This window comes from Haliaeetus leucocephalus, unplaced genomic scaffold, assembly GCF_000737465.1.
Source record: "Haliaeetus leucocephalus isolate CR32 unplaced genomic scaffold, Haliaeetus_leucocephalus-4.0 Scaffold306, whole genome shotgun sequence".
Lineage (NCBI taxonomy): Eukaryota > Metazoa > Chordata > Aves > Accipitriformes > Accipitridae > Haliaeetus > Haliaeetus leucocephalus.
Window position 1 is genome coordinate 1885578 of NW_010972742.1, and position 10632 is coordinate 1896209.

Genomic DNA, 10632 nt, shown 5'->3' on the forward strand with positions numbered 1-10632 from the left:
TATAGGTGGCTGGAGTTTGTGCTGCTTTGCCTAGTGCTGTGCTGGGCACACTGGATCTCTGAACCGGGTTTAATGCTGTGATTGCAGTAAGGAAGGAGGGCAGTGGAGTTACTGTGCTGAGACAGATCTTCTGACAAGGGAGAAAATACCCCTGAACCAGACACTGGGACATGTGAAAGGGCCACATCCAGCCCATGTCAAAAAACCCCAACCATCTCTCACACATGTCCATGGAGAAAAAAACCCCCCTCTTTCACCCAGTGTAAGGATGCTGCCCTGGTTCCCTCCTGGCACACCCACCAGAAACGCTATGCTGGTGTCCTCCCATTTTCACGAGTCTTCTAGTTTCTGTGCAACCTGTGTGTGTGGGAGGTTGAGTGGTTTTTCTTTGCTAAATGCCCTGGAAGGACATGAACAAAGCCCTGCCAATGCTGTTTGCCTGTGGGTGCTCACGTCTCCCCTTCCTCTTCCAGAAAGAGCGAGAGAACGGCTCCAACCTGGCCTTCATGTTCCGGCTGCCCTTCGCGGCCGGGAGGGTCTTCAGCATCAGCATGTTGGACACGCTGCTCTACCAGGTGAGAGCCCGACAGGCTCTGGGTAATGCATCCCTGCAGCTGCGGCCACCCCTTTGCGTCTCCCAATGAATAACTGAGCAAACCTCTTCTCCGGCTTCCTGCCCAAATGTCTCCCTCTAGTCGTTCGTGAAGGACTACATGATCACCATCACTCGGTTGCTTCTGGGCCTCGACACCACGCCGGGCTCCGGCTACCTCTGTGCGGTAGGTGCCAAGTCCCTCCGGGTTCAAACCATGGGGCCAAGTCATCGTGGATCTGGTGGGATCTGTCACTCTGCGTACGGGGGGGTGGAGGGTTCCCCTCTTCTGGGGAACCTTGCCAGGTCATCACTGCCCTCCATCGTGTGCGGGGAACCTCAGCGCTACCAAAAGCCCAAGAGCTGCCAGCTGCCCAAAGTCCCTGGTCTGAAAGCTGAGGTTGGAAATTGCCCCTGGTCTTTTTTGTGGAATCCGGCTCGCTTTTGGGATTGACATGGATGAGCCGGTGTGAAGCGCGGGACCAGCCCCGAGGTGCTCCTCAGCGGGCTCTACACGGTGCAGGGCGGTTGATGTTTGTCCTCTGTTGCTCAGATGAAGATCACTGAAGAGGACCTCTGGATCCGGACGTACGGCCGCCTCTTCCAGAAGCTCTGCTCCTCCAGTGCGGAGATTCCCATCGGGATTTACAGGACGGAGTCGCACATGTTCGCAACCTCTGAGGTGGGGGCATGGTGATGGCATGTGCCAGGAAGGGGCTGCTGGTGGTCCCAGCCGAGCATCACTGCCCGGCACAGATGCGGTCCATGAGGCCGGCCGGGTCCGTGAGGCCCCTGGGACCTGGTTGCAGCAGCGGTGGGGAGGAGCGAGGGGAGGGGAAGCTCTGCCTTCGCTTCGTTAGCAGCCCCACGTCTGCGTTACGGTCGTGGGGTCCTGGTTCCCCAGCCGGGTAAGCTGGGTTGGTGTAAATGCCCATCTCTCTGGGCAGCAGCCTGGCTGTGGGCAAGCAGGGGGGATTTTCTCAGCACAGCTCCGCAGTGCCGTGTGGCACCCAGTCCCCAGGGAGCAGGGGGGATGTGGTACAGCAGAGCTGCCTGTTTGCCAGGCTGACACTTTATTTTTCCTTCCTTTTCCCCCGCTGCAGCCCCACGACATCAGAGCGCAGGTGAGTGCCGCTCGCATCCAGCCGCCGGGCGCTCGAGGCGGGTGTCGGGCATTACGGCATGGCGCTGCCTGTCCCCATGGAAGGGCGATGCCGGCTGAGCCTCGGCAGTCCGGGAATACAAAAGTCCTTGGCGCCCTGAAGTATAATTAACTGGGATAAGAGCAGGGGAGTGAGCCAGGCTCTGCTTTAAATACCTTCCGTTTTCAGCTTTGTAGGAAGCAGCTACAGGGAGCTGAAAGTTGACATTAATTAAATGCAATCCACCTCTTTCTTAGAGATGCTTTAAACTGCTTTATTAATAAATTCCTGCTCCCCAGTGGGGATTGCTGTATCAGAGATGCAGCAGCACGTCTGCGGTAAGATGAAAGAGGAGACAAGGGCACGGCTGTCCCTTGGGCAGCCCAGACATAATCGTGGGAGACATGTCAGGCGCCCATTAGTCTCCACTCGACAGTGCTTATCCCAAATCTGCCGGCCAGGTAGTTTTAGCAGTACGGAGATGATGTGCCAGGAGAGCGTGTGTGGGTCAGAGAAAGGATCCCATCCCATGGGAGAGATCCCACCCCACCAGGGATAGGACAGGCTCTTTTGGGGTTCCCTCCGCCCGTGACCTGCTGGGCTTCCAGTCACAGATCTCAATCAACGTCGAGGACTGCGAGGACACAAAGGACGTCAAGGAGCACTGGGGCATCAAGACCAGCCACCACAGGAACTCGTGCTCCAGCGACCAGTCCGAGCACCCGCTGCTGCGACGCAAGAGCATGCAGTGGGCACGCCGGCTGAGCAGGAAGGGCAACAAGCACTCCAGCAAGACGGCCGAGTGGATCAGCCAGCAGCGCCTCAGCTTGTACCGGCGCTCCGAGAGGCAGGAGCTTTCTGAGCTTGTCAAAAACCGTATGAAGCACCTGGGCTTGCCCACCACCGGGTACGGTAAGTGCCGTTCGGTTGCGCTTCTCTGCGGTGGTGCATCCCGCTCACGGGCTCCTCAGGTAACCCCAAGCCGAGCCTAACCCCATGCCAAGCCTAACCCCAAGCCAAGCCTAACCCCGCAGGCACTGCCGGATCCGGCTCCGAGCGGCACCTCATTCCCCGGCTTGCTTGTGCTTCTGCAGACGAGCGCATTCAAGGCTGGGGTCCCGCGGCACAGTGCCCCCTCGCCTGCCACCCCCCCCAGCCGACTGCAGGCAGCCGCCCCTGTTTCGGGGCTCTGGGATGGGTCCAGGCAGGAGTTTGCAGCAGCAGAGTAACTCACCCTTCTGCCTGCAGCTGGACTGAGCACCGCCGTGCAGCCTTTGGGTGCCATGCCCCGCTTGCCCCCCCCAGCTTTCTGGCCGTGCAGAAACAGTGGTTCAGGACACGCTGACTCCAAGTCAGCAAAACCCTTCTGCCCGAGAGCCCCCCTAGTGCGGCAGGGAGAGGTGAAGCCCCGTCAGCTGGCAGAGACCCCTCTTGTTATAGACTTTTATCCTTCATAAAGCTCTTCCATGGAAAACACTTTGGTAGCTACAGGGCTGAGTGGTTTGCTTCATTGCGTGTGAAACCTGTGTCTGGCTGTGATGAACCCGCACAGCCCCAGGGCGTCCGCAGTGCTCGGGGTCCCTCCATGCGGCCGCATTTCTCGTGAAGCTTCTCACCCGCCCGTCCCGTCGGTGCTGGCGTCTGTGTCCCCCCCTGGACGATTCCCCACCCCGTGGTTATGACAAAGTCTGTAGCCCACAGCTTCCTTGGTTTGTTTGGTTTGTTTGGGTTTTTTTTTTTTCCTTTCTTTTAAGCCATCCTGTGCTGCTGCCTGTTTGCTCCGTCCTCGAAGAGCGTCCGTCCATCCCGTGCCAGCCCCTGCCCGCACACCGTGCCCCAGCGGGGACGGGGGCCGATTTCAGGAGGCAGAGGGGGAATTCCTCCTCTCCCATCTTGGCTTCTCCCTCGCAGCCCTTTAGGCGCGTGAAAGAGGAGGAGAAAATATAAAGAAATGTAGCGCAGGAGGGTTTGGAGTGGAGGGGAGGGAGGCAGGAGAGCCGGCTTGCGGCAGGACAGAGGGGGCACAGGGCATGCCAGGCAAGGGCTTGCAGCCGTGCATCCCCCCCCTCTCTTTTTTTTCCTACATTACTAGTCCTAAAAGTTTCTGCTGCTTTTTCTGGGGGACTTCCAGCTCCCTGCAGCTCTGTTGCAGGGTCCGGAGCGTGCCTGATGGCGTGCACCGCCTTAAAAAAGCTGTTTTACCCAGCTGCTGGGCGTAGGAAGCTGGGAAACAGGGTGCACCCAGAGCACAGCCCACGCACCCAAAGCAAGATCTGCAGCAGCGGGTGCTGCGGAGGGCAGGCCGTGGCGTGGCATCCCCTGCGAACGCCGGCAGAGGTCAAAGCAAAGGCAGCTTCCCTGCCTGTACGGCCTCGGTTGAGGATCCTGATGGGCCACCCCACAACCAGCCCCGCCGGGATGCTCAGGGCACCGTTGGCTGGGTTAGCATCAGAGTTTGCATCCTTCTCCTGGCCAATCCGGCAAATTTTGGCTGGAGCAAACCGAGGGAGCTCCAGCAAGCGAAGAGGCAGCGGGGGGTGCAGGACCTGTCTCCCGTCAGGAGATGCTGGACCAGGGCGCTGGGCACGGCGGGGGGACCAGCAGCTCCCTAGACCCTGCAGCACGTCTGTGACCGGCCGTGCTGGGACTGTGCGTTGTCACCGTGTGTCACCATCAGTGTCTGGACACCCGTGGCGTTTTGGAAGGACACGTTGCTCTGCCTTCTCCCCCTTTCCTTTTTTTCTTTTGCTCATTTTATTGCTGCAGTGCAGGAGCTCGTCTCTGATATTTGCCGAATCATGGCTTGCTGACCTCTCTCTCTCTCTCTGTTTATGTCTGTGCCTTTCCCTGTATGTTCTGTAGAGGATGTAGCAAATTTAACAGCCAGTGATGTGATGAATCGGGTAAACCTGGGATATTTGCAAGGTAATTCCCTTTCCCTGGGAGTCCCGCGTGACTCACGGCGTGCAGCGTACAACAAGATCATGCCAGCTAAGCCCAAACCACACCCTTGCCGGTTTTCACCTTAGATACCCGAGCCTTTCAAGCACTAATTTGTTGGGTGGCCTTGGAAAACAAAAGCCCGTCCTGCAACGGCAGTGCAAACACAGGGCTCTGTAAGTCATGGAGATAAAAACCTCAGGGACCCTTTTCTAGCTGAGTTCTTACAGGGAAATCGCAGCCCTCGGCTGTCCTTAAAAGAAACCCTCCCTCCATTGCTCTGTAAGTTGGTTTTGGTCTGTAAAGCCAGTGGCAATTCGAGGAGGGGATTTGCGGAGGGGGGACACGAGCGCAGCGGAGCTGCCGGTGTGTGCTGCGATGAGATGCTGGAGCTCCTGCACCGGCCCCTTCGCCTCTTGACCGCACAAGGCAGCGCTTGGAAAGCCCTTTGCAATCCTTGGTTTGCGTTCCTGGACGACTCTCAAGCGTTAGCAGACCCTGTTTTCTAACCGGGGGGGTTGCTGGGCTGGGCGCGAGGCAGCAGCAGCAGCCGCGGGTGCCACGCATGCTGCAGTCACCCCAGGGCACCTTGTTGGCATCTGCAGGGTTATTGCATCATTTACACCTTTACGCAGTGGTGTAAAGTGCCCTGGAAAGGCCCCTTTTTACCGCAGCAGCCTAGAGGTTAGCGATAGCCCGACCTAGCTGTATTTTAGGCTTCACTAGTCCATGCTTAAGGTGAAAAGTTGGCATTTTCCTATAAACTGTGTCCTTCATCAGAGAAGCAGCCCCAGCTGGGGCTCATGGAAGCCCCACGCCAGCAGAGTATATTGCCAGCTGGGCAGCGGGTGCTGGGCAGAGCTCAGACCCCGCTGGTATCTCCCCCCCTTCCCACAGAAGAGCTGGGGCTGAGCGAGAGCCCGTCTCCTGCCGCGGAGGGGCCCAGCACCGTTAATTCACCCCAGCTGCCCGCTAAACCAGGAGAACCCACGGGTGAACGTCCGACGTGGTGGCATCGCTGCCAGGGGGCTGCGTGGGTGCGGGAGCTGGAGCTCAGCTCTGGCTCCCACCATCCCCCCCGCCAAAAAAAAAAATATCACTGGAGGGTGCCGCTGGGCTGAGCCCTGCCGCTGTGCCGCAGGGGACGATATGGCAATATACTTGGTGGGTTTAGCAGTGCCTGGCTCGGCTGCATGGGGGGTCAGGAAAAGGTGCTTCCATGGAGCAGGGAAACCTGCCACGAACCAGGGCCCTTCCCCGCCTCCCCCGTCATGGCAAACCCCGTGTCTCCCGTCGGGTCCCAGGGTCCGTGTGCCTCCTGTGCCCCAGCATTGCCACCCCCTGTCCCCTCCTCGCTGTAAGGCTGAGCACTGGGATGGCCAAAGCTCTCCGGCTCCTCGAGGGACCGGCCGGCACCTGGGGCTGGGCACCCCGACCCAGTTCGGGGGGGGTCCCACAAGGCACCTCCCCAGTCATCCCCTGGCTGCAGCACCTTCTGTGGCCTCAGAGGTGCCAGGGAGGTGTCTGAGCAGCAAAATAAGGGTCTCGTGCCCCCCCCGCAAGCGCCGCTGTGTGCAGTACCGGCGTGGTCCAGCCGCGGGGATGCTCTGGGGCTCATCTGGACCAAACGCGTGGCAAAGGCAGCCCGGGGCAGGACCTGTTTGCATCCCTGGTGGCTGCGCTGGCTTGAGCTTCTCAGCTCAGCTCACGGCTTGAGAAAAGCCCCGCTTCGGAGGTTTCGCCCCAGTCCCGAGGCTGAAGAGAAGTCGTACTCCTCGCCCACGGGCTGGCTTGGCCACCCCCCCGTGCCTGGGGTGATCGTGCACCCATGGGTGCTGTTATGGCAGGAGACTCAGCCTGTGTCCCGCCATGTGGCAGGGCAGCCTTTGACCGGGGGATCCGCTCCAGATTGTGGCTGGGGCAGGGGGGACGGTAGGGATGGGATGGTGGGAATGGCAGGACAGGTCGCAGGGAGCAGCCCCCAGCCCAGAGCTAACGCCTGTCCCAGTGGCCGGTCCCTGGTCCTGCTGCCCACCAGACCGAGCTCCATTTGGCCGAGATGGGCAAACATCTGGTGTACACTGGTGCTGCTCAGAGGAGCCTTTCTAATAGCTCTGAGAGGCGTCCCAGTGACGAGCCTTGCAGCGAGCTGGTGTCCCACCGCGCTCATCACGCTGCCCCTGGCGTCCGTCTGTCCATCCCCTCTCCATCCTGTCCATCCGCACCCAGTTACTCAGTCTGTAAATGGTGTTATTTGTCGCAGCTTCCACCCCCTCCCCGGCCGCCCGCAGCCTTGCACCCCCATTCATTTCACCCATGATCTTGTTCTCAGCTATTTTGGAAAGCGCAGGGCCCCCCCCCCGGCCTTGAGGCCGCCTGTTTGCCCTGCACAGCACCCATGGGTGCTGCTTTTGGTGGCCCGGAGACCCCCGGGAGGTCACCGTAGTTTAGAGCCGTCCCCGAATGGCATCGATGGCTCTGAAACTCCACGGAGGCGGTTTCCCTTCGGCAGGAGAAAGAAGCAATCTTTGAACTAAATCCTGTTGCTGGATGATGCTAAATTAAGTAATTCAAGCAGGGGACAAGCGGGCAGAGCGTTCGAGCGGCCCGGGGGGGGTTTGGCTGCCCTGACCCAGTGGCTGGAGTCATTGCGCTGTACCTAACATGGCAAGACTAATCTGTTCCCTTTTTTTTGCACTAAACCAAGGTAAGACATCTTCCTTTTTTTTGGGAGGGGAGCGGGGACTTTGTAGAGTTACGTCTGCCAAGCCCCTGGGCCGTGCCAGGCGGGGGGAGCAGCTGGGGAGGCGCGGAGGGAGGTGGCAGTGATATTCTCGGTGCTCTCTCGGTGGCAACGCCATCGCCCCTGGCCTCCCCCACTGAAGGGACCCATTTGCTGTCCTTGGGGACGAGCTATGACTTCTTGGAGCCAGGTGCTTGGGGATGCTGCAGGGGGGCTGCGGGAGGGAGGGAGGGCCACCGGGCTATCTGTCGGGGTGTCCGTTGGGGCGTCTGTCAGGGCATCCCTCACCAGCCCTTTCTCCTCCTCTCGCAGATGAGATGAACGACCACCAGAACACCTTGTCCTACGTCCTGATCAATCCTCCCCCGGACACACGGCTGGAGCTCAACGACATTGTGTAGGTGCTGCCCCCCCCGTAGGCTTCCCCCCAGGCAAGAGCGCTCCCCATGCCCCCAGACCTGCCCCAGCACAGTGGGCTGACCCCGTTGCATTTCTTGCCGTGATTTCTCATAAAAACCAGTGGGTTTTGCCTCCTTCCCAGGCTGTTTCCCTTCCCCATGTTCCTGAGCAGCACCCAAATTGCCCCAGCCCCAGCTTCGCTCATCACTGCTCCGACCTGGATGCATGGAGGTTTTCCCTTGCCTTTTGCCGCTGTGCAGCACCCGCAGAAATAACTCCTAATTATTTTAACAGCTGCCTTGCCGCCACGAGCAGCAGCTCCCAGCAAAACGCTGTGGGGGATCCCCACATGTCCTGGCCTCGAGGATGGGCCAGACCCCAATTTAGGGGTTGCACAGCTCCCTTCTGCCATTGGGGAACTGGGAGGATGGGGGGGTCCCATCGGCGTAACTGTGCTGTCCCCGCAGGTACCTGATCCGCTCCGACCCACTGGCCCACGTGGCCAACGATGGCCACAGCCGCAAGAGCAGCTGCAGCAACAAGCTGGGCTCCTGCAACCCCGAAACGCGCGACGAGACCCAGCTGTGAGCAGCCCCCCCCGCACCCCACACCCTTGCCGGGGGCCGCTGGGCTCCGGGGAGAGGCGGTGAAGAAGAAGAGGACGGCCAGCCAGAGGGGAAGGCTGCTGCCGCCCGCGGGTGCCCGTTGCCCCGGGGGAAGGTGATGCCCGGCCGGGCTTTGCGCCGCGGAAGGGATGCTGGGACCCCCCCTGGAGGGACGGGACAGCCGGACGGACCGACAGCCGGCCGTCGTACGCCCCGTGGCTTTTAACTTTTTATACGAATACCGCAACTAGTGAGAAAGTTTTCGCTGGTGCTGGTGGGACGTGGCTGAGACCAGATGACAACTGACCCTGCGCGAGCAGGAGGACTGTGTTTAATATTGCCCCCAGATGATGCACGTTGTTTGCATTTGATGGGGCTTGTCGATACAAGAGCAAAACTGCGCCAAACCCCTCCTCCTCCTCCTCCTCACCCTTTGCCGGGTATCCCCCCGGGTACCCAAACTTCTGCTTTTTCACTCAACTCATGTTCTTCATCCTCTGTTGGTTTTCTGTTACGGACGTCGATGTGAGGAGCGCTCGGAGCTGCGCCGGGAGGCAGGGAAGGACTCACCGGTGGCTGCGGGATGGATGGATGGATGGATGGAACAAGGTGGGACGAGGCGGGACAGGGTGGGACGGGGCAGTGCAGCCCCCTCTGGTGCCTCCAGTGCATCTTGGCATCTCCAAGCCAAACCGCACCAAACCCAGGGGACCGAAAGCCGCGCCATCCCTGCGGCAATGCCTCTCGTCACCCGTGCCCCTGGGTTTGCATCCCCCGCCGAGCTCGTCCCCCCGTTGCTACTGCTGTCGGGGCTGACCGGGGGGGGACACGAGGGACTCGGGGGTCCCTGTACCGGGGAGGGGAGTGGGATGGGGCAGGCTGGCGGGGGACACGCACCCTTGGGTGTTGTGGGTCGGCATCTCGGCTCAGCCCCTTCCCCTCCTTCCCGGGGCAGTTTGGGGTCCGACACCCCCCCGGCTAGCGCAGCCTGGACGTGGCTTCAACCCCTTCCCCTCCCCTGGGTCACGGACCAGTGACACCATTAAAGGCAGCGGGTTCTGCCCGGGCCCCCCCCACCCCGTGCCCACCGCGGGCACCCTGGCAGCTCCTCCCGTCCTCGCTCGACTTTATAACCCAGCAGAACCGCACGTCCCAGCGGCTTCGCCTGCAGCAGAGGTGCATGAATGTACAGAGCAGCGTTAAACCCTACACCGCCGCATCGCGTACGCTGGCCAAGCGCTTTCGGTCTGCACCGGCCGACCCGTAGAGACCTTTCGATAGCAGAAACACAAGATGTATTTTCCATCTATTTTTGCACACTTTACAACGTTGATGTGTAAAGGTTTTATTTGATTGGCAAGTGAATAACCGAGTTGTTAACTTTATATACTTTTACATTCATATATTAAAACTCCAATGTGATTTTTTTTTTTAAAACAAGAAGCCTGTAAAGCACAACATCACCATGAAATCCCATCAGCCATCCCAGACTTGCTGCCAGCTGAATGGTTTATTGCCATTAACATTCGCCGTTCGTTCCCCATGACACCCCCAATAAAAGTTGTTTACAAAAAAAAAAAACAAGCAAAACCCAAAAAACACTGTTTAAAATTGCAGTTTTAAGCAGTTGGTGAGATGTCCTGGGGCAGCCCCAGCCCGCGGGGATGTGCTGCCCGCCCCGTGGGAAAGCAGCGATGGGAGAGAAACGTGTGGGTGAGGAACAGGGATGCCCGGGGTGGGGGTAGGACCCGCACGGGGGCTGGCATTGCCTCGAGAAGGTGAGAAAGACCTTCTGGGCCTGGATGGGGTTTGGGGTCAGTCTTTTTAATTTTTTTTAATTTTTTTTAATTGCTATTTTTTTCCCGATGTGCTGGCCACGAGGCCCTGGGTGACCTGCACTGGGCACCATCAGCTGACGGTACGTCATGGGCTCGGAGAGGAACCGCAGGTGAAGGCAATGAGCCCAGCCTGACCCTTTGGCTACACTTAGGTGTGGACACAAACAGAACTGGCTCTGATGCTTTTTTGGGTTGTTTTGGGTTGGTTTTTTTTTATTAATTTCTTTATCTATTCAGTTAAGGCAGATAGATGTTGTTTTATTTATTTCTGTTGGTAACTTAGCATGCCAAAAATATCATTTAAAAGAAAAAAAAAGTTGATGTAGGCTAAAAAGTGAGTGCGGTTGAAGTACAAAAGCACATGTCGGGTCTG

General features: G+C 58.9%; 1 protein-coding gene across 1 annotated transcript in view; it reads left to right on the top strand.

The window, feature by feature from the left end:
- Positions 1 to 8404, top strand: part of KCNT1 (potassium channel, subfamily T, member 1) — a 45000-nt gene extending 36596 nt beyond the window's left edge. Inside the window, 8 exon segments of the mRNA XM_010570774.1 lie at positions 474 to 575; positions 696 to 779; positions 1146 to 1274; positions 1696 to 1716; positions 2343 to 2646; positions 4597 to 4659; positions 7730 to 7814; positions 8284 to 8404. Of these exon segments, the coding sequence (XP_010569076.1) occupies positions 474 to 575; positions 696 to 779; positions 1146 to 1274; positions 1696 to 1716; positions 2343 to 2646; positions 4597 to 4659; positions 7730 to 7814; positions 8284 to 8404 (909 nt within the window).
- The last annotated feature ends 2228 nt before the right edge of the window (positions 8405 to 10632 follow it).